Source organism: Echiichthys vipera (genome assembly GCF_963691815.1).
Source record: "Echiichthys vipera genome assembly, chromosome: 9".
In the NCBI taxonomy this organism is placed as follows: Eukaryota; Metazoa; Chordata; class Actinopteri; order Perciformes; family Trachinidae; genus Echiichthys; species Echiichthys vipera.
Window position 1 is genome coordinate 8,701,851 of NC_139834.1, and position 23,182 is coordinate 8,725,032.

At 39.4% G+C, this 23,182-nt stretch overlaps 2 protein-coding genes across 2 annotated transcripts; one reads left to right on the top strand and one right to left on the bottom strand.

The window, feature by feature from the left end:
* Positions 1-1,439: 1,439 nt before the first annotated feature.
* On the bottom strand, positions 1,440-11,330 carry ptpn1 (protein tyrosine phosphatase non-receptor type 1). The gene is made up of 9 exons (XM_083919382.1): positions 11,106-11,330; positions 10,077-10,167; positions 7,138-7,238; positions 5,328-5,426; positions 5,103-5,240; positions 4,770-4,979; positions 4,423-4,584; positions 4,151-4,311; positions 1,440-3,608 (listed from the first exon to the last, which is right to left on the bottom strand). Exons 1-9 carry the CDS (start codon positions 11,160-11,162, stop codon positions 3,299-3,301), a joined length of 1,329 nt encoding a protein of 442 aa, XP_083775508.1. The 5' UTR covers positions 11,163-11,330; the 3' UTR covers positions 1,440-3,298.
* A 1,412-nt stretch (positions 11,331-12,742) lies between these two features.
* On the top strand, positions 12,743-22,411 carry klhl12 (kelch-like family member 12). The gene is made up of 12 exons (XM_083919332.1): positions 12,743-13,017; positions 14,535-14,761; positions 15,286-15,439; positions 16,072-16,289; positions 17,924-18,073; positions 18,189-18,303; positions 18,411-18,517; positions 18,605-18,800; positions 18,888-19,046; positions 20,664-20,762; positions 20,846-21,032; positions 21,504-22,411. The coding sequence occupies exons 2-12, from the start codon at positions 14,579-14,581 to the stop codon at positions 21,628-21,630; spliced, it is 1,695 nt and encodes a 564-aa protein (XP_083775458.1). The 5' UTR covers positions 12,743-13,017; positions 14,535-14,578; the 3' UTR covers positions 21,631-22,411.
* The last annotated feature ends 771 nt before the right edge of the window (positions 22,412-23,182 follow it).

The following is a 23,182-nucleotide window of genomic DNA, read 5'->3' on the forward strand; positions in this document are numbered from 1 at the left end:
CGCCACCTGGTGGTGGCTTTTAAACCCTTTTAGAAACAGAGATGGTAGAAGATCTTTTACTATGTGTGTGTGTATATATATAATATCACCGGGTTATAATTATTGATGCATTACTGAGTGCCTTAATGTTGTAGCTGGTAAAGATGGGGCTAATTTCAACTACTTACACTGCCAAGTAGCTTAATCCATGATAAAACGTTTATATTTTGTATTAAAAATATGAATGCAATAAATGTAGTGGCGTTAAAATCATAACATTCACCTGCATAATGTTGAGAAGTAGAATAATAAAGTAGCATAGAATTTAAATATTAAAATAAAGTACACAATGCTCAAGTAAACAGTTACTTAAGTAAATGTATCTGTGTTACTCTCTACCACCGAGTACTCATAAGGTTATTAATAAAGTGCACGATAAGAGTACAAAAGATTGTTGCTCCAACGGGAAGATTTGCTGACATCATTGGAGCTTTTTTAAAGGTTTATGTTTTAACTAATGTTGGCTTTATTAGTTCTTAATAAATCATTTACTCTTTTTACACAATTCATTTCATTGGTACAAGAAAGATGCAGACAATGGACCAAAATCTATTGGACAACTTAAAAACACTTGTAACTGCAGGTAATTAACAAATCCCTTTAGTAATAATGACTGATTAACATGACTGATTTCTTATTAAGAAAGTGAGAAACCCCTTAGCAAATATGAATTATTAACATTTATAACTACATTAATACCAATTTGAGAGACTATACACTTTGCAACATGATTTTTCACAATCTAATTAATATATAACTGATCTATGACGTGTCAGTAAATGACTCATTAAAAATAAATAAAGCCAACCTATTAACCCCCAGTAATTATCTTTAAACATGCAGTCACTTATGTAGAGCATGTAGAGGATCTTTTACTCTATCTTATTTCTCTTTTAATTGTATTTTCCTTTTCTCCATCTTATGTAATGCATTTTGAATTGTGTCTGGGTTTGGGAGGTCCGCTTATAAATACACTTGCCTTGCGTACTGCACGTACCATACATTATTCAACAGTAGCTGCAACAGGTCCGATTAAAATACAAAATATTATTTTTCATGTTTTTGACACTTCAGGTTGTAATTCTGAAAGTTTCATTAGATGTGATGTGTTCATAATATCTCTGATGAGAAGAAAGTTGTGAGAAAATGTAAAGTGCTTAAGCCTGTTCTCTGTGTAATGTGTGTTTCTCTTTGTCGGATTAAAAGCAAATGTTTCTGCCATGAGCTAAAAACAGTGATGTGTGACCTTTTATTACCACAGTCATTGTTGTAGAAGACGTCGAACGAGATTGTAGATGTGTTAGAAATCTTTTCTAAAAACAGAACAAATCAACAGTAAACTTTTTCTTTTTTATTTAAAAAGGAAAACAACAAATGTAAATAAAAAAATACATGTTTTTGAGCTTGGCATTAAGTATAGAAAAAACATGAAAACCTGGTGCAATGGCTGCACAGGTGCTGAGATTTAATCTCTTGCTAAAGCAGAACAAAAAAAACTCAGCACACTGAAACCTGATTTGAAAAAAATATATTTATCTAATAAGGGTGCGTCCTTGTTGAGGACGTTTATACATTCTAAAGAAAAGTACAGCTGTCAGACTCATGTACTGAACTTTGTCGAGTCACAAAGGTAAATTGAATGCTAGCAGCTTAGCTAATCTCTTCTTAGGACAAACCTGTTGATTCACAAATGCAGCATGCTTAAAAAAAATAATAAAATTGAAATCATACAAAACAATATTGCCAGCTCAGGGCCACGCCATGATACCACGGATCATCACTACAGTGTTTTGTTTTCATCCCTGTGCTGGTGTTTGATTTTTGGTTTGTTCAAAATCCCTGGTTCCCTGTTCAAACTCAAGAGTTTGATAAAGTAAAGGGTGACACAATATTACGTATTTGTATTGCTGGCTAAAAGAGTTGGGTGTTAGCTACGTTACGTGTCAGTAAGCTGGCGTTCTTGTGTGTAACTGAACCCACATTAATATACAACAGTTGCATCCAAGGTTATGTTACACGTTCTCTGGGCGTTCTCCACACTTTATGACTGAAAAGATGTTCTCGAAAACAGCTGACAGAGCAAAAGCCAGGTGTCGTTAAAAACATCTGAAGATGTCTAGACTGAGAATGCCAGGCGAATGTTGAATGAGACATGCCGCCCTGTCCCTGCTAGAGCTGGGATGAACCCAAATAGCTCCTGTCCAGCAGTTTTAGGCCTGAGCCTGATTTAAAAAATTAAAAAAAACAAATTTCCACTGCTATTTTTTATTCATTCGTGCATGTTGAATAGATCCAGGAAATTGCATGAACCCGACCCGATTCATGCCTGGGTAAACTTTGAGTTTTCGAGATCGGGCAGAGAATCAAAGCTCTAGTCCCTGCACCATTTGGTTTTAAAAAAGACTTTTCTGTGTCACTGTTGAGCCACCAGGGAGAGAAAACCAGAAAGACTCAATTACCAGGAGGCAACTCAGTCTATATCTCACATACTGAATATGTTATATTAATATTTCTCACTGAGGAGATTTAACTCAAGCATCAGTAGAAAGCTCCACTAACTACAACTCGTGCAAATGTGTACGTACACACACACGCATGCACGCACACAGACAAACACACGCACGCACACCTCTAATCTAGTGGCCACAGGGTTGCTTCCCTCTTACTTTCTACCACCTAACTGTTGGGTTTAATATTGACCCATTAAAAAAAAAAGTATCTCCCTTACTGGCATATTTTCAGACAGGCTGGTCAAAAATCTGGCTCTATGACTTCTGATCATTCATGTAAGCAAAATGGAAAAAAGGTGAAATCCTACGGACCCCAGCAAAGGATGAAATGGAAGAACACAAGTCATTTGGTAAATAAGAGAGGCGTCACGTGTAAAATGGGCTGACAGGTCATTCATCGTGGTTCACAGAACAGGCGAGCTAAAAAAAACAAACCCTTTTCCTCTACAGACACAGATCGTCTGACCGGCACACGTATTTTGGGATGTGAAACCTGAAAAACCGTATGTCCATGGTGACATACTGAAAGAACGTTTGGGGGGGGTCGTGAGGAACTGGCGGCCTGTTATTCCCAACCAGTCAATCCCTTCGAATTACATTTGTAAAATAAACGAGTGAACCTGAATCTGCTCTCCACTCAACTCGCTGAGTAAACCCAAAGTCAAAGCTGGCTGACTGGCCAGCCTAGTCCACTTTGCAACATCAGCAGAGAGACAGGGAGGAACAAAAAGGAGGAGGAAGGACAGACATCAGTGGAAACAGACTCGATAACAGACGTAAGCGCTGAGAACCAGCGCCGTGCACAGGCACACGTTGGTTAGTAGAGGGGACCAAGTCCCCGGCACAGGAGAACTTTCCTTTGGCTGCTCCACTGCCTCGGGCAACTCCTGCTTCTGCTCCTCTTTCTCCGTGTCCTGCTGCTGCTGCTGCTGGGATTTGGTCGGAGCTTTGGAGGTATGATCTTCGATTTCCACGTGGCCATCGAGCTGATCGGCACCGTCAGGAGGAGGCGGGGGGGCAGCAATGTTTCTCTTTCGCAGCTCCGACTCTTGTGAGGACCTGCAGAGGAGAGGACACATTTAATGTCCCAAAGGGGCAATTTGGTTTAATGAGATGGATATAACAATTAGATTTTTCATCCTGAAGCCATGTGCACCACCTCCTCAAAGTTCAAACGGTGCCCAAGATACACTACTAAATGAGAACTACATTTAAATGGGTTAAACCACACAAACTACTTCTGACAGACAATCGTTACTAAATATTGAAGTCGCTGCCAAGTGTACGAGCTGGGTAGCTAACTGACAAAACTGAGCTTCCTAACACAAGACGTTACAGGAATCGTTTTCATTTACATTGCACTAGAATAGCATGTTATGTCAATGACAAAAACTAAACGATGTCAGGTAGGTTGACATAAGCAGATATTTTCCACTCTAAGCAGCTTGAATACGTTGAAAGGCGTAAACAACAACACATAAAACACGTGTTGTTACCTAGTCATACCATCATCCAACAGTTGGTGCAGACTAATCCTGTACTCCAAAACAATGAAGGAGAAACCCAAACTATATCTTAAAAAACATTATGTGCATGATTACCCCAGACTGCGCATCTGCATCGGTTGGATGATCTCATCGTTTTCTGGGAAAAATGTTGGCTCAACTTTGCCGTTGTGAGGGTCTCTGGGAGGGGGAACAGGAGGCGGAGGGGTGAACTCTGGAGGATCGTCTTCCTCGTTTGAGAGCTCTTTCCAAGACTCCTTGAGAAAAAACAAAATCCATTTGAGTATTTTGTCAAAATACTCAATATTTATCAGAGAAGAAGATAAACCGAATGAATCTTAAGAGCAGAATAGAGAGGAAGGACTTGCCTGCAGGGATGTATCTCCCTTGATGTATTTGGCACCTTCGATGACAGCAAGGTAGGAGAAGCGAAGTTGATCTGCTGTCTGAATCAAGCCCATTCGATAGCGTCGCATCTCCAGCAGCACATCCCGAATACGCGCTGACGACGGGTCTTTACGCTTGGACATCTGCAGAAAACAGAAAGACATCAGTACGTAAGAGTGAGTTTTGAGTCAAATTTTAGCTTCTAAATAGAATTGTTTTACAGCACTAGAGTCGGCACTCTGTTATAATACTGGTTGCTTTTTGACAATGAACAGTTTAGTGTCAACACAGATATAACCTCATCTCAACAGCAGAGCTCTGTACAAACCAGTAAGAGGCAGGTGTCCACAAGACAAAATGTCCCAGAGCGTCCGATGCCGGCGCTGCAGTGTACCACTACCGGTCCGTGGTCCGAATTCAGACAGCCCGACTCCCGCACCTTGAACAGGAAGTTAAGGAAGGAGGCAGGAGACTCTGGTACCCCAAAATCAGGCCAGGTGGTGTAGTGAAAGTGTAAAATCTCTCGAGTCTCTTGAGTCTGTGAGGGAAGATCAGAGAAGAATTAAAAGACCAAAAAAGGGACCAGGATCAACAGGCCTGGAGTATAAAAAGGCTGGAACCAGAAATAAACCTCTAGTGAGGAAAAAAAACAACAACTTACAGACAGATTTTCCAACTCCAGCTGGCGGACTGTGTAGTAAGATTTGATGTCTTCTGAGATGAAGGTGAGCTTGAAATTAGTATCTTGAAAGACAGCATCTCTCTCCTCTCTGTGAGGCCAATATTGGGCACATTTAATCTAAAACCAGAGAGAGAAAAGCAATGAGGTTCCTGGGGTAAACAAGAAATATTGAATCACACTGTAAAGAGAGAAGCCACTGCTTACAGATCCTTTCTCTATGACTCTGTTAAGCATCACCACACCGCGAGTCCTCTGCTCCCACACCATCTCCCAGAAGTTGCCACATGTATTTGGAAGGGGTCCCTGAAAAACAAAGAGTGTTGTGTTAAGGGACGTCCACACCGAGAACTGTAACTGTGTGCGCATCCACACTAATGAACGAAAATGTAACACATCAATTAGCTCACATAAAATAGGTAGATACATTTATAAAGCACTTTTATGTGTCCTTATTCTGATTAATAAGCCAAATATCAGACAGGATTGTCAACTAGTTCCACTCCATCTTCAGTCTGAGGTTGTCTGCACACAATTGATTTCCAGCAGGGAGGGGATTTTATTTTCCCTCACCAATCACAAGAGACTTTTGGTTTAATGGTTTGCTTACTTGAATGGGGGTAAAATAATTAAATCGTGCTGCTCTTCGAGACTTTCCAAAATGTTATCAGACCGAATCGCTCAGATTCTGATCGTGAAACGAGTCATTGTAGAGGGAGCGACTCTCAAAACTATTTATCCACCAGTATACAGTCGCAACAGTTGCGACTGTATACTCTCTATGGTACCAGGCGACGCTGCTTTAACTCCAGATTCTTACCATTTATGAGAAATATTTTTCAAATATGTGTATTTATTTACAAAATACTACCAAGCGAAGGGAATATTCCTGAGCACTTTAAGACTTATTTTAAACCAAACTCACAGTTACATTCATTTTCAACTCGTAAACCCTCACATCCTCATCCTCCTAAACTTCTCATTCATAGAGGTCAACTGTCGAGAGGATTTCAGGGAACCTAATTATGGAATGACCTTTACTATTTGGCTAGTTAATGTATCTCGATTAGAGTGTTACAAAAGATGCTTAAAATGCTTTTAACTGCTGTTTTATAAATGCCTTTCCTCAGGTATAGTTGTCTATGTCTTATTTGTTTTACTCAAAGGTAATTTTCCCTGTTCACGGACACACAGACACACACACGCGCACGCACGCTTTTGTTTTTTTCAATTGAAATTATAATTGTTCTTTCTTATCATTGTTGCTACCAAACATACTGTATTTTGTCAGAAGTTTACCAACACTTTTAGTATGTTTTGCATTTTGTGTATTTTTAAATCTCAGTAACTAGGGTTCAAATAAGCCCTCTGGCTTTTTCCTCTTCCTGCACAGTTTATCATTTTTTGTCATTTCAATGTATGTTTTAAAATTGTGCAAATTGGTTGCTATTGGCCAGTACGTGCTGTCTATGTTAGCTAAGAGCTCGAAAATGGTGTTAGTTGCGCCCACGGCTCCAATTGGTTACTTGTCAGTCCCCGCCAGGCACTCCGAGAAACCGCAGTTTCATGACCCGATGCCAGATCATTAGACTGCATATAAAGATGGCCGACGCGGCTCTACCTCCTCCCACTGTACAAAAGTGAAGCCAAAATATTCCGGAATAGGGGCGGCACCATGTTGTAATTTTGGAGCCAGAATGTGCGCAATGGCGATCCGGCGGTACAGCGGCGTCACCGATGTGACGTCCACCTGCCCGACCAATCGCAAGTTGATCACGACTGTCATCCATGACATTTCAGCTTGTTTTTACAGCAACACATTAATTCCCGCTAATTAAAACCATTCGTACAAGAAAAACGAACGCTTGGACAAACATCAGCGTGATAAAACTGCATACATCGACCTCCGGTAAACCAGACTACGGCACAAGCAGTACTCCCACCCCCTTCCATCATAGTTGATCTGAGTGTATCACACAATAACAGGTGTGAATTCTCTGGGCTGACTCTTTCTTACCTGAGTGAGGATATAGTTCCTCTGCGCCTCTTCTACTGTTATTAGGCTGGCGTTGATGTAGTCGTTCCCACCCAGCTGCAGACATATTCTGCTGTGGTCAACTGAGGAGAAAAAGAAAGAGGAAACATGAAAATACGCTCACAGGACTTCAGATGTAATTCTCAGTAGAGCCAGGCCATATATATTGGCCAGCTGGTTATTATCGGCAAACGTATCGTTATCATCGTGTATGTTGTCCAATATGAAACCCTTTTTACAGAACATATAACTCAGTAAACGAAGCTCGGGGTGATTTAGAAATGGTGTCATATAGTCGCTAATGTTACTTTTATTTATACTTAATTTAACTGATCAGCAACTGACTGATACTGAACATACAGTAGTATTTCACAGTTAATTTTATTTTTTACTTATTCTTAATTTTCTATGTTTGTTTCTAGAAATTGGTTGACAATGTAATACCTTAGAAATGAAACAGTATTAAAACCTAATATCCATTTATAGTAAACAAAATAATCACACCGTAAAAGCATACAAACCAAACCCTGTTGAGGAAATAATGTTTTTATCTCCATTTTATTTATACCTTTATTTATTTATTTATAAATGTATTCATGCATATATTTATTCAAACTTAAGACGTGTTTAGTCCTTCATATTTTACAGCGGTTAATCAGTAAACCGGTTACTGTTTCCTCCTAATGGTACATTGTACGTATAATAACGATAAATATTCTTTGAAAGCAGGGTCGTATCAGTGCACAATCTGTGCTCAATCCACAAAGTAAAGGTCTATTTTCATTACATCTGAAATATTCCCAACAGAAGACATTGTATCAGTAATCTGTGAATATTTCTCCTCTAGTGCCGGCCTCAAAAACTCCACACAGATAATATCTATGACCCCGTAACAGTCAGGCCCTAATTCTCAGACATACAAAGTCTTTCTTTGAACAAGAGGCAGGTGTTGTCGTTTTGATGCAGGGATGGATTTACATTTTCACACGCTTGCTGGCACATTTACTGTACAGTAAATATTTGCATAGATTAGTCAGTGTGACAAAGAGGAAACCACACAGTTCAGCTGTTGGATTGTGACATTATCAAAAAAAAAAACATTTGGTTGAATAATATTTCATTTCAAACACTGAACTTTGCCGAATAGTTACTCTTACATGAGAAACACACATCTGCAGTTTAAAGCAGTGTCTGATATAGATATTATATAACAATTAAATACACTTATATGCCGTTTTTCTTAGGCAATGTTTACAAAGTGCTTTAAAGAATATAATGTATGATTAGAAGGGAGAAACTATGTAAATACATATAGTATTTTTGAAAGCAAACTTAAAATGTGTATAAAATGTACTAACATATGTACAGTACTTGTTTATAGTTCAACTCTAATTTGTTTATAGCGTTTTACACTTGTCTGATTGTATTGTTTAACATTGTTAGGACACGCTTTCCTACAGATTCTTATCCCTCCTGTTATATACTCATGTACACTGGAGATCAAAATTAGAGAACAAATTCTCAATACTTGTATTATTTTTAATATATTTATTAGGATGTGTAGAGACCCTTTCTTTGAATGACTTCAGCACATCTGCGCCCACAGGACATCACTAGTTTCTCTCACTGCTCTGGTTTCATCTTGGTCCATTCTTCTTCAGTCTCTTCCACAGTTCACTAACTGTAGTGGGTTTCTTAAACATTACTTGGTTGCTGAGGATTTTCCAGAGATTCTCTTTACAGTGAGACAGGGGACATTGTCGTCTTCTTCTTTAGACACTTTGGGTTCAGTCATTCCCAGTCCATCCCCGAACATAATGTTTCCCATCAGACCCAAATAAATTGAACTTTAGCAATGCCATGTCATGGTTTGGGGATGTTTTCTGCAGCAGGAGTTGGGCCTGTTGTACAGCTCCATGTCAGGGTGAATGCAAATGTTTATGTGAACCTCCTTCAGCAACATGCAACACCTTCACAGCAGTTGTCTCCCAATCAGCTGCAATTTTCATTTAAGACAATGTCCCCTGTCTCACTGTAAAACAGGTGAAGCAGTTCCTTGAAACAATGAAATGTTCAGCCCAGAGTCCAGATCTAAGCCCCGTAGAGAATCTCTGGAAAATCGTCTGCGACAAAGTAATGTGTAAGAAACCCACTACAGTTACTGAACTGTGGAAGAGACTGAAGAAGAACGGACCAAGGCCTCTACACTTCCTATTCCTCTTTTAATCCTATAGCCCGAAGAAAACATTGTTTACATCTTCTCTTCTGACACAGTGGTTACTGTTCTCTGTTTTTGCTGTTTTTTTGACAAAATAAAAGGTTTTTGTTGAAGTGCGTTGGTTATTAAAAAAAGAAAACATGTTAGTACAGCAGTGGTACAGCCAGAGCAGATATTTTATCAAATTATGAACAATTATAAATAACAATATTTCAGAAGTATTAACACTTTGTTCTCTAATTTTGATCTCCGGTGTATTTTATCATTTTTCAGCGTCTAGTTGTGGCGGGAATATAAAATAACAAACCCTGGTACATTTACACTGATGTCGTTAAATGTCATCAATGATGTAATAGTCTATAGAAATAAATTAGCTGTTCCTGGAAAGAGAGCAATGTTATGAATTGAAAGTCATGTCCTTTTTTACGTCCACAGTGATGCAACACTCTGTCTATTGTGTAATCCCAACATTGTGTTATTTCAAATGACTTGAAGTCAACCAGCAGAAAGTCGGCGTGTTTGTATAACATTCAACTGTGGAAGACTCAGTTTAGCACGATGCTGCTGCTGTAACTTCACACTGGCTGATGTTTGAACATAAAGAGCAGAAGACGGACAGGTCATCGTCAATTTAAAGGAACATAGTATGAACATTAAAGACTGTTTAGTCCGGTGCTTTCAGTGGGACAAAAGAGCAACTTACATGGGCTAACGTCTCTGTAACGATTCCGAGTCTTGTTTTCAGGTAATTTGGCAACCTTGCACGGGAGTTCACATGACTTCTGACGAACTTCCTGTAACAGAGTAGAAAAAATTTAAATAAAATAACATTACATTTACATGACATTAAAGGTGTGATGTAACAGGAAAGTGCAGGCTTTGTCTGCGTGGCTGTGATATGCTTTAAAACAACACCTAAACATGTATAATTTATATTCCTTTATTGTAGAAAAACTCCCTAAAAAAGGTGTGCGTGTATGTCGGACATAATTAAATATAACATTATAATAATTCACATTGAGCTGTAATTAATGTGAATTATGGAAGACACACTGGACAAACCTTTAAAAAAAGTATCCAATACAATTAGTAGTACAATTTGGAAGCCAACAATGCATTTTATAATCCACTACATTTATATGCAAACTTTAAAGTATTATTATAAGTTAAGTTCATCAGTGTATAAAGTATTTAAATGTAGCTCCACCTTTACCAGCTGCAACATTACTGATGCTTATCACATTAATGCACCAATAGTTATAATGCAGTGATATTCTGCATAGTGAGCACTTTAACTTTTGCTACTGTGATTATATTGTGTCGATGCTAATACTTATACACTTTTACTTAAAGTTAGATTTTGAATGCGTGACTTTGACTTGTAACAGAGTATTTATTCATGGCATTGCTGCTTTCACTAAAGTAAAAATAGCTGAATAGTTCTTTACTTCTACTCTGACTGCACATGTACGGTTTGTGTTAACATGTATAATATATAATGTAACACTTTAGTGATGGAAGTGCTGCTTGCTTGAAGACCCGGGGCAGACACATCAATCATCGGACTGATCCGAGCAGGCGGAACACGGACTGTACTAAACACGGCTACATTAAAGGGGTCGACACAACGCTGCGGATTCACTGAGCGTTAGCTACATGTCGGCCTTAAAGTAGCAGCTTCACCAACACTCACGTTTCCACCTTGGTTTCAACCGGAGAGGTCCTGTGTTACCTGATAAATGGCGCTCCAACTCCCGTTTTCATCGATTTCCCGAAACTCGGCTTCCATTGCTGACAGTCCCGCTGCCACTCCTTCTTCTTCTTATTTTACCCCAGATAAAGACAACCGCAGCCGCCGGTGTTTTGACTATTTGTTCTCTTATTTGTGCCTCAATAGCTGCCAACTGTTCCCTGTAATTGTCCGCACGGCAGCGTAGATTACCGTGTTACCTCTCGGCCTGGTCGGGAGCGGAAACACGCCGCTGGCTCCTCCTCCCACGGTGAAGCCTTCTTCTTCTTCTACTTCTTCTTCTGCTGCTGTTTCTTCTTCTTCTGCTGCTTCTTTTCTAGTTGTTTATTGGCGGTTGGCAAACTTTTTGGTGCATTAGGGCCACCAACCCGTGGAGGACTAAACACGACTTAAGTCTCAATACATAAATGTATAAATAAATACTGGAATACACGAGAAATGCAGAAATACATGAATTAACACATGCAGACATAAAAAAAGGGAATAAATAAATGCTTTACAGTTATTGCTACATTTTTGTTCACCTTTATTTATTTCTGTGTCTTTCTTTCAATAACCTTTGTGGTGTCGATGTTGCATGCCATACCATTGTATTATATTGTTTGTGTGTGTATGTGTTTTGGATGTACTATCTGCCTGTACTAATAAAAGAATTAGAGATTATAATTTCTTAAGAAAAACACATTATTTAAGTCACCAGAGGATGGCGGCTTCACTGTGTATTTTTTTTGTTTTGTTTTGTTAATATAAGTTATAGGTTTTTTTTTTTTTTTTTTTTCAAAGATCATTTTTTGGGCAGTTTTTCAAGCCTTTTTATTAGATAGGACGGACAGGAAATGGGGTGAGAGAGAGGGGGGGAGGGGACATGCAGCAAAGGGCTGCAGGTCAGAGTCACACCTGCGGCCGCTGCCCCGGGGTCCTTCAGCCTCTTTACATGGAGCGTCTGCTTTAACCACTGTGTCACCGGCTGCTGAAATAAATGTATAAATAAATAAATATATAAATAAATAAATGCTGAAATAAATAATCATGTATCTATCATCTTCAACCGCTAGCTGAAATAAATGAATAAATAAATAACTGCATGCATAAATGGGACCTCCTACCTCATTAACATATGGACACAGAAATACATAAATAAATAAATGTAGCTGAACAATAATGTAGAAAGAAATTGAAAGCATTTATTTATTATTTTTCATTTATTTATTCACGTATTTCTGTATGTATTTATTTAAATATGTATTTATACATTTATTTATTTACCCATGTATTTATTTCTACATTTACTTATTTATTTAGTGAGACTTCAGTCAGGTTTAGTCCAACCGCAGATGTTAATTGTTGGGTCTATGTAAATCTTACATAAGTCGTAGAGTGTGGTCTTTACCTACTCTGTAAAGTGTCCTGAGATAACTTTTGTTATGATTTAGCACAATAATAATATAATAATATAATAATATTATAATAACATTGAATTAAATTAAAGCAGGACCAACGAGAACGCGCGGAAGGCATCTTGTGTCTTTAGAACGTGACGCGTCAGGCTCCGGCAGCGCGCACGTACACTCACGTAATGGTCTGTTTACGTCCAATCTGTGTGGAGTCTGTGCAGCTGCTGTGACCTGCTGCAGTTTACTCAACGAAATACTCGAGCTGGTTAAAGAAATTCGCACCGGGGGATGATATTAAATTATTTTTTGACATTTTTAAACACATATGTTTTCGACGAGGCCGCGCATAGTGTGACCTATCAGAGGTCACCATGGATTAGCTGTTAGTTCAGGGGCTTTTCTGCAGACAGTGTGACTGACAGCAGGGACAACAAGGGGACTTTGCTGCTACTAACGTTAGCTAGCAACACGTTTTTGAATCAGCTTTACCGCTGCGACAGGTATTATTCACATTCTTGACAAGTTCCTGTGTGTGTGTCGCTTCACGTGTTGTCCTCCTCTCACTTTATGTGCCTGTGTTTTCCTAGTTGTTGTTGTCTAGCGTTGGCGTTAGCCCTCAGCTGTCGCTGGCTGCTGCTTGCTAATGTGTAGCTATAGTTATTGCCTCCCAGTGGTGGAAAAAGTATTCAAATCTCTTAACGGTAAGTTGCATTAGCATTAACCACAATGCAAAACTACTCAATTAAAAGGGAAAGTCCTGCATTTAGAATTTCACCAAAGTAACATTTAATTCTCTACACTTATTTTTAAATTTATATTTTTATATAGTCATGTATCAACATTGAAAAGCATGCTTTTTACTGGTTTACCATCATGTTTTGCATGAAACAATTCAATGTGCTGACCTGTGGTGGACAAATTACACAACTCCATTACTTGAGTAAAAGTATATATACTCCTGGTTAAGCGTTACTCCCATAAAAGTGAAAGCTCCTGAGTCCTTCTGTAAGTAAGTTAAGTATTCAGAGTATTATCTCAACGCATTGTATACTGTAGCAGTACATTTATAGATGCTAATGACTCTAAAACAACCCACTAAATACACGATTTTCTAATTAAACCTGAAGAATTAAAGACAAATCCTGTAGAATCACAATAACATTGACAAAAGAACCAACATTTTCTTTCTTTATTATTTATTTTTTTTAAAAACACATCAAACTGTGGAACTGCTGTAGATAAAACTTGTTCAAAGAAAATATAAACACTCTACTTTAACATTACAGTTACATGACACATGTAGCTTTATAACGTTCAACAGACATTCTGCTGAGATGCAAAATCTTACTAAAATTGAGGTAGACAAATAAGATAAAATATTCCTTTATTAGTCCCACAGGGAGGACTTTTATAGTGTTACAGCAGCAAAGAGGCTAATGCAAATAACAAAAGCATCAATAGCAGATGCAACATTTAATAATAGCCAATGTACACATTAGAAAACAATTTACAGTAAAAAATAAAACTTAAGCAACTAGGAGAGAGTAACGAGGGCCTTCATTAAAATGTAGTGGAGTCAAAGTAAAATGTTTCCAAAAGAAACAATACTCAAGTAAAGTACAAATACTCTTAAGTAATACTGTACTTAAGTAAATGCACTTTTTTACTGACTGCAGCTCCAAATGAATTAATTAGTATAAAGTTTAATATTATCCTCTAAACTGAAGTGGGAATCTCACAAATTAGACACGTTCACGTTAAGCTTCAATACCTCATCTTTGTTTCTCAGTCTTTCTAAATCCTCATACGTGAAATGTGCATTTTTTCTGTCGCTGTGAAGCACAAGTTTGAATCTCACTGCCATTTAAGCACACGTATACACACAAACACTAACACACCAAAGGATTACACACAGACTAAGTTGCTGCATGTACAAAAACGATGTAGTAAAGGGTGACTTTGAAGAAGTGCGTCCTCCTGACAATCATTCTCCACTAAACTCATCTGTCTATTTTAGATTCCTGGAGTAGTTTGAGATCCTTGAGTGATTCTCCAGGCAGCATGGCTCCCAAAGACATTATGACCAACTCCCATGCCAAATCCATCCTCAATGCCATGAACTCACTTCGCAAGAGCAACACACTCTGTGATATCACTCTGAGGGTGGAGAACACCGATTTCCCAGCCCACCGGATTGTCTTGGCCGCCTGCAGCGACTACTTTTGTGCCATGTTCACCAGTGAGGTAACGCAAAAAAAATGTTGGAGTGCCAGAATCCCAGTGTTACTATTCTTCGCCTCTACAAAGCAACCTACACATGCCTTGATAGAATTTAGGGAATAAAGGAATCTGTTCTCAGGGAAAAATATGAAGATATCTGAATATAATCTATTTATGTTTTTACTCCTTTTTTGGATTCACTGAGAGTCAAGGCAGTTTAATTTATATATCCCCAATTTTCCTCAAGGAGCTTAATAGTCTGTACAGCTTTCGACACCCTGTCTTTTTGACCCTTGCTTCAGATAAAGCAAACACTGCCCCCAAGTAAACCTTTAGCAGGAAAAACCTCAGGAAAGACAATTGAGGAGGGATCCCTCTCCGAGGATGAGTGCACAGAATAGACCAACAATTAAAGTTACAGTGTAGACAATCAGGATGAAAAAATTGATGAGAATAAGGAGAATAATTATAGGAATTGTTACAGGATAATACCCAATGTTTCTAACTAACCCCTCAGTGATATGCTTCTTGTATTTGTGTCACTGCAGCTTGCAGAGAAGGGGAAATCGTTTGTCGATATTCAGGGCCTCACTGCGGCGACTATGGAGATCCTGTTGGACTTTGTGTACACAGAGACGGTGCTAGTCACAGTGGAGAATGTGCAAGAGCTGCTCCCTGCAGCGTGCTTACTGCAGCTCAAAGGTAAGTGTAGGAGTGCCTGATTTCAAATCTTGATATAAAAGTGTGTGCTTAAGCCAGCTGATTTTGCAAGTACAGGCACAGGGTACTCTTAAAAACTCTTAAAAAAGCATTTCATCAAGTTTCTTAGAAAGTTGTAAGAATGTATTTAAAAGCTTAACATTTTAATTAACAAAAGTCTTAAATGTTTTACTTTGCCTGCTGTAGACAGTAACGTTTGTTATTGAAATGTTCTTGTATCTGATTGCAGATTGTTGGGAAACACTACACCTAGAAACTAAAGTGGGATTGTTGCGACAGTAGATTTGTTTTGTTTGTAGGAGGTTGTTCGTTCCAAGTGGAGTTTCAGACGGCACCAGACCTGTTGCAAACAGGCCACTACAGCAGTTAGGAAGTTCATTGTCAGATATACATTTTAGTTGTCCCAGCTCGTTTTCCATGATACTTTAAAAAAGGGTATTAAATTGCATTCTATGTGTTATTTAAAAAGGTCCTAGAAAGCCTTAAATTTAACTTAATGAACCGAGCAGAAACCCTGAGGCTCTACACCACTTCTCAAATTAAATGGCTTTCAGGATTTGGCTGAATTTGAATGATGCATGTTTTAAAAACAAATGCGTCTCTCTTTTCCTCAGGAGTGAAAAGAGCGTGCTGTGATTTTTTGGAGAGTCAGCTCGATCCCTCCAACTGCCTGGGTATCCGTGACTTTGCCGAAACTCACAATTGCCTCGACCTGATGCAGGCCGCCGAGCTCTTTTCTCAGAAGCATTTCTCCGAGGTGGTTCAGCACGAGGAGTTCATGCTGCTCAGCCAGACAGAAGTTGAAAAGCTCATAAAATGTGACGAAATCCAGGTAAGAAAACTTGACGTCGGGATGTTTTTGTATCGTCAGTTGTACTGTGGAGGCTGCTTGATCTGTTGTCACTGCTTGATCTGTTGTCACTAAATACTACAGATAACTAAATATTAGGGCTGGGAAAAACTGACCTCAACAACCGTGAACTGTGACAATATCAATATGCAATACTGTTAACATAGAGATGAGACTAAAATATAGTGTAAAAAAATAAAAACTTTACTATAATCTCTCTTGATTTTCATCTTCTTACTCTCTCAGTCACATACTTTCTGTCACACACACACACACACACACACACACACACACACACACACACACACACACACACACACACACACACTAGACTAGATTGACTGAATTGTTCAATATCATCTGATGATGATAAAAGGAGATTTGATGAAAAAAAAACGAGCTCTTTCCACACAAGCATTTTAGAATAAATAATCTCTGTTCACATTAACACGCCAGAAAACCTATCACGTGACCATTAGGGAAGTAGATTGTCTAACGTTACCATGCGTTTGAAAACCAGTGATGTATATGTTGGAAATATAGAAAATACTTTAGAGGAAGAACCGCAATGGTGAAAAGTAAAACCAGAGATTTATTTGTTTCGACCGAAGATGAGGTGGAACTTTTACTAAAACGTGAGTATAAGGCGGTAACAAGTGTGAGTGGGAGTCAGAACAAAGTAAATACGGTTACGTGTTAGAGCTGTACCTGGAGGATTATCCATCGGTGAAGGAAGCCATGGCAAAGGGAAAGGAGCACTAAAAGGAGGGATGAAATCACAGAAAGTATGTTGGCCCACCTAACTGATCAGACTGACATTGTTTCCGAAGGTCTCTGTTTTCACCCGTCCAGACTAAAACGCAAACGTTTTCGAACTCAAACGAGCTCAGCAGCGTTTCCACACGTCTTTGTTTTATGGGCTCAGAAACACCAGAGAAGTGTGGATGTGAGGCTTGAATGTAGCAAAAGATATGCGTTTTCAAATAAAGACATCGTATGATTTAATTAACACTTAACACAACTTGACTATAATAATAAAGTGTCAACTGACTTCACAGCTTTCTCAATGTCTTTCACCTGAGTGTGAAAAGAGAAAAGCGAGTACCAACCTGCTGTAATCTCAGTCACTGCCCCCCCCCTTAATTCCACTCTTTTGCAGATTGTGCTGACAAAGAAATTTCCAAGACGAAAACCTGATTTAAGTTTGCCTCTATGCTCAGGAAATTCCTGTTCCCAACCACACGCCTTGTTTGGTGAAAACAGTTATTATCACACAATGATTTATAGATCATCACCAGATCTCTCAAATTTCTCCTGTCATTGTTTGTTGTTTCTTAAAATAAAACTAGACTATACATGTAAATCGCAGTCACGCCCTCAGTAAATCTTTGTGTCATCTTCCTCCTGTGAGGTATTTGTTTTACCTTCAGCAGCCTGCATTATTGAAATTACTCAAATAATTGCCAATAAATGATCAAATAATGATAGATGGACAGATTAGCTCAACTACTGAATATCATACTGCGGTTGTCAGCTAATTGTTTAATTAATACGTGGATTTGCGGTCTTAAATGCAGCTGTATTTCTTCTGCCTTGTATATGCGGTCTGTGTGTAGGTGGACTCGGAGGAGCCTGTTTTTGAAGCCGTGTTAAACTGGGTCAAGCACAACCGAAAAGAGCGAGAGCCCTACCTGCCAGACATGCTGGAGTTTGTTCGCATGCCGCTCCTGACCCCCCGCTACATTACAGATGTCATAGATGCCGAGGTGAGCCAGACGACACTCAGCAGGTTGTAGTGTAATCATACGCCAAGCTTGAATAATGTGCTGAAGTATTTATCACAGTTACCACCGTAATTACGCACGTTTTGACACGTTTCAGCCGCTCATTCGATGTAGCCTGCCATGTCGAGACCTTGTTGATGAAGCCAAGAAATTCCACTTAAGACCGGAGCTGAGGAGTGAGATGCAGGGCCCACGCACACAAGCTAGATTAGGTAGGAACCCTTTTTTTTTTTAAATTGCAATTAAGCTATAAACAAGTCTCCTTTATACCACTTTGTGATGCACACTGATAGTAATAGTTATTTATGGGTCTTCTCAGGTGCCAAAGAAGTCCTGTTGGTTATAGGCGGGTTTGGCAGCCAACAATCACCGATAGACATAGTTGAGAAATATGATCCGAAAACACAAGAATGGAGCTCGCTTCCTGTAAGTATTGAATATAAGAAAAAGCCTTGTGGTCCTTTTTTTAATCCCAGTGGATTTGGTTAATACAGACAGGCGTGTCTTGAACAGAACATCGCACGGAAAAGGCGTTATGTCGCCACGGTGTCTCTCCACGATCGAGTTTATGTGATCGGAGGCTACGACGGCCGGTCGCGGCTCAGCTCCGTTGAGTGCCTGGACTACACAGCGGACGAGGACGGCGTTTGGTACACCGTCGCCACCATGAACGTGCGCCGTGGCCTCGCTGGAGCCACGACACTCGGAGGTGAGCGCGTTTCTCTGCCTTCACTGGCGTATCTTCTCCTGTGAATGATTTCTTATATAATATTTTTGTTCCATCTTATTTTGACAGACATGATCTACGTTGCCGGTGGCTTCGATGGCAGCCGGCGCCACACCAGCATGGAGCGATATGACCCAAACATTGACCAGTGGAGCATGCTGGGAGATATGCAGACGGCGAGGGAAGGAGCTGGTCTGGTGGTTGCCAGTGGACTGATATACTGTCTAGGTATGGACAGATAGTCTTTAACACATTTCAGGGCTGCAATTTATGATCATTTTCTTAATCAATTTTCTCAACTGATCGAATGTGTCGTTTTGTCTGTAAAATGTGTTGTGGTGCATTTAAATAGTTTAGTTTTACCCAAAGATGTTCAAAGCAGCAAATCCATCGAATGTTTGGCCTTCATCCATAAAGCCTTGAAAGTGAAAATAAAACCATGAAATCAGACACAATTGTTTAGCTTCACATCAGTCACATACTTTCCTCTCAGGCTCATTTTTCAGACTTGTCAGCTGTAACACTTACTGATACGACTTTGATGGTTGACTAACTCTAAAAGATTCTGATATAAACAGTTGAAGACACTCGCTAACCTAGCAACATAAAGGCTACAAACAACCCATAATGCAACACGCTCTGTAAGACCAGGGGCAAAGGTCAAATGCAAAAACCTCTGTGTAGATTTATGGCTGCAACAAAAATATGAATACACATTCTTTGTGTCATAATCATAAAGTTGCACGCCTGATTCTGTTTTATAAATCTCAGTCAGTGTGGAGCTGGCCGCACGTGCTGGAGCCTCATTTCCACGCCCACAGTTTGCCATAAATGGATGTATAAACGTCCATATTGAAAGTTGTACCCCGCTCAAGCACTCATAAGACCTGTCAATCAGAAATGCAGCAAAGAAAGTGTGGGTGAGGCTATTTGTAGTGTCTGTGTCACTTTTTCAACCCGTTTCCGCAAACCATAATGGTAAAATCTTAATCATCATTATTATGAAATGTCAGAAGGATGATTCATGATTCATCCATTGTGCTCATGTTGAGACAGACTTCACAAACTGCTTCACAATTCAGGATATAACAACTGTGAACAGGGAGAGATGGCGGCTCAAATTGAAAGTGTAAAATAATTTGAAATGCGGTATGACGTTTTACAGGAAGCTATGTAGCCTGAAAAAAAATCAACTTTGTATTCACTCTCCTGATCATTTCACCTCAGCTAAAACCGTGTGTGCGCCTGGTCTGAAGTATGCATGTATGCTCACATCCTCATCACACGTTTTTCCTTTACAAACACCAGTTTATGTGTGGGAAAGGCGTGCACATCATTTTTGCATGTGGCCCCTGATGTATCTGGTGTTGTGAATACGTAATCGTCTCTTCCCAGAATGTAATACAATCCTGCTTTTTCACACCCAATTTTCAGAAATACATTAATACACATATATTTTAGTCTACTAATCATTTCAGCTGTAGCTCAGAATGCGTTTCTATGGATGCAGCGGACAATGATTTACATTATCAACCAATCTGACAATTATTTTCTTTAGTAAACGGTTAGTGGAATGTCCGAAAATAGGGAAAAAATACTCTGCACGATTTCCCAAAGGTTTCATCACTTTGCTTATTTTGTCTGACGAATCTCCTAAATCTCAGTATATTTATTCAATATTATATATGACGAAGAAAAGCAGAAAATCTTTGACAATATTTGGCATTTTTGCTTTAAAAACGAGCAAACAATCTATTATCAAAATAATTGCCAATTATGTTTCTGTCAGTCGATTAATGGAGAAACCATTGCAGCTTGACACATGTGCCTGATTTTCCCTCATAGGTGGATACGATGGCCTAAATATCCTGAATTCAGTGGAGCGGTACGACCCGCACACAGGCCACTGGACGAGTGTTACACCGATGGCCACCAAGCGGTCAGGTAGGTAAGAAAACAGAATAAAGTTAATATTACAGCCAAACATCTGCGTTACTGTTTATCTGAGACTTTCCTGCTGTTTGCAGGCGCTGGCGTGGCTTTACTCAACGACCACATCTATGTGGTGGGAGGCTTTGATGGCGTTTCACACCTCGACTCTGTTGAGGTTTACAACATCAGAACAGACTATTGGACCACTGTAGCCAGTATGACGACTCCGCGATGTTACGTAGGAGCAACCGTCCTCAGAGGACGTCTCTACGCCATCGCTGGGTAAGAAGAGTGTCCTTCTTGGGTTAAAAGAAGAGGTTCATGTTCATCTTAAAGCAACACTTTCTCCCTACTGGCCCTGAATGATGACTATTATGTAAGAATTCAGGTACAAATTCCATAATCTTTGTTCCGTAAAAAATTCATCAACTTCATGAAGTTCAGCCAAAGCTTATAAGTTTCAGGAGTCTCAATTCGCCACATCAAATGCAAGGTTTATTGACAGTATTTTTTTCTGAGAATTCAGTTAACAGGATTTCGGCTGAGCAGCAACAAATTTGTACAGCAAGTTTGTTGTCAAATTAAGACTTAAACAAGCTTGCAACACTTTTATCTTCTTTTTCTCTCGTTTTCAGACACAAAATCAAGTTGGATTAGATAATAATAATTGTGAGACATCATTCACGACTGAGCAATATTGATTGTTGTGGTTAAAACCCTCAGTACCTCTGTTTGTCTCACATCTCGCTCTAGATACGACGGGAACTCCCTCCTCAGCAGCATCGAATGTTACGACCCGGTCATCGACTCCTGGGAGGTGGTCACTTCGATGGCGACACAGCGTTGCGACGCGGGCGTCTGTGTTCTGAGAGAAAAGTGATCTTTTGCCAAAAAACCACAAAAGGGAAAAACAGACAGGAAGGACAGGCAGCTAGACTTTACTGAAACGCCACAGAACTACACAAAGGGAGATGTTTGTTCGCCAGTATGCAAATAGGAACCTCTCAAAAAAATGATTAGGCGCAGCAGTTCCTCGTCTACTGGATGGTCAACCCTTCGACATTCAGGCTGTGCAACAGAGATTCAGTTTCGCCGTGGTACACTTCACCTCAAAAGACGCCTCCGAGGAGCCCATCACCACTTGCATGACTCTCTTCGGTGGTACTTGTTGCTGTCGTTACCTGTGAGATTATTTTTAGTTTGTCTTCAAAGTGCAATATATTTCTACTCATCATCCGAAAACAGAAAAAGATGGAGTCGATTTAGACTCCACCTGCTGCTATATGCCTTATGACTTTGGCCTACATCAAACAGTGAACATCCGTGTTGCCTCCCATTTGACTTTGATGATGATCGGCTTATTATCGAGTGTGCTCATTTGGCATTTTGCAAGGTCATTAATGGGTCAGTAATTCAAGCCTTTTTGTAATTATTTCTGTAAACAGTGCTTTTAGATTCAATTCACTTTAATACAGAAGGTTTAATACTTATTGTTGCTCTCAGAATATATATTTAGAGATCAATATTGTTTAAAAAATGACTGACCAGTGCCAGTTTATTATTTTGTCCCTGAAAAATCACAAGGTAAGTATGAGGTGCATGTGATTTATTTTTTCCCTCTCCTCATCTTATGAATATGGACATATAGTCCTAACATCACTGTTGCCTGGAAAGTAAATAAATTTAAAGAACTGGTGTGTTTTTTCCTCTTTCCTCTGTAAACACCTGGTAAGTGATGCAGAGAGACAAAACGCTGTATATCCTCTTTCACGCGTCTGTTGCATCATCATTCACATCCACAGAGCAAATGGGACAAATCATCGTCAAGCAGCTCGATGTCTCCAATTCAACGACCAGGTAGACACGTCCATTTTATCCCTTTAACTGAATGTGAGGAAACGGTGTAAACTGGATGTCCACATGTCATCAAATTAACGATCATGACTGTATGGCAGAGGTTAACAGGGATTTGAAGTGAACTTTTGGGTCAATTGAAAAGGAAAGACCTTTCTTTAAGTAAATTCCGAAAACTTTTGGTATCTAACTTTCCATCCTGATGACTAAGTTTATGACTAAATACAAATGAATGGCTGGATAAAGTGTTTTAGCCACCTAAGAATATAAACTGTGTGGCTATATATCGAGTATTTTAAGCATTTTACCTTGCCATCTTGCAGCCCTTTCTGACAGGGGACTGAAGCAGCTGTGCTCTTGGCAAATCCACCAGATTCCTATGGCAAAAACAGTAATTTAGTTGCTGATCGACCACTGCCTCGATCTGTTTTTGTGTTATTGTGAGACTTTGGTTCACCGAATTCCTGCGGTTTTGCCTGAGAATCTGCCCACTCCACAAAGGGGGTAACTAGTTGGCAACTTTGTCTGATATCAGGCAAAGTTTTTGCACACAAATGGATGAAGTTAAGCTGGAGGTG

Bases quoted from the DNA above. Each gene is read 5' to 3' on its own strand.
- ptpn1 (XM_083919382.1), bottom strand. From the start codon at position 11,162: ATGGAAGCCGAGTTTCGGGAAATCGATGAAAACGGGAGTTGGAGCGCC. The intron at 7,239-10,076 runs GTAAGTTGCTCT...TTTTCTCCTCAG, and splicing joins TTACAGAGACGTTAGCCCAT to TTGACCACAGCAGAATATGT. The intron at 5,427-7,137 runs GTAAGAAAGAGT...TTTGTTTTTCAG, and splicing joins GGAACTATATCCTCACTCAG to GGACCCCTTCCAAATACATG.
- klhl12 (XM_083919332.1), top strand. From the start codon at position 14,579: ATGGCTCCCAAAGACATTATGACCAACTCCCATGCCAAATCCATCCTC. The intron at 16,290-17,923 runs GTAAGAAAACTT...GTCTGTGTGTAG, and splicing joins TAAAATGTGACGAAATCCAG to GTGGACTCGGAGGAGCCTGT. The intron at 18,074-18,188 runs GTGAGCCAGACG...GACACGTTTCAG, and splicing joins CAGATGTCATAGATGCCGAG to CCGCTCATTCGATGTAGCCT.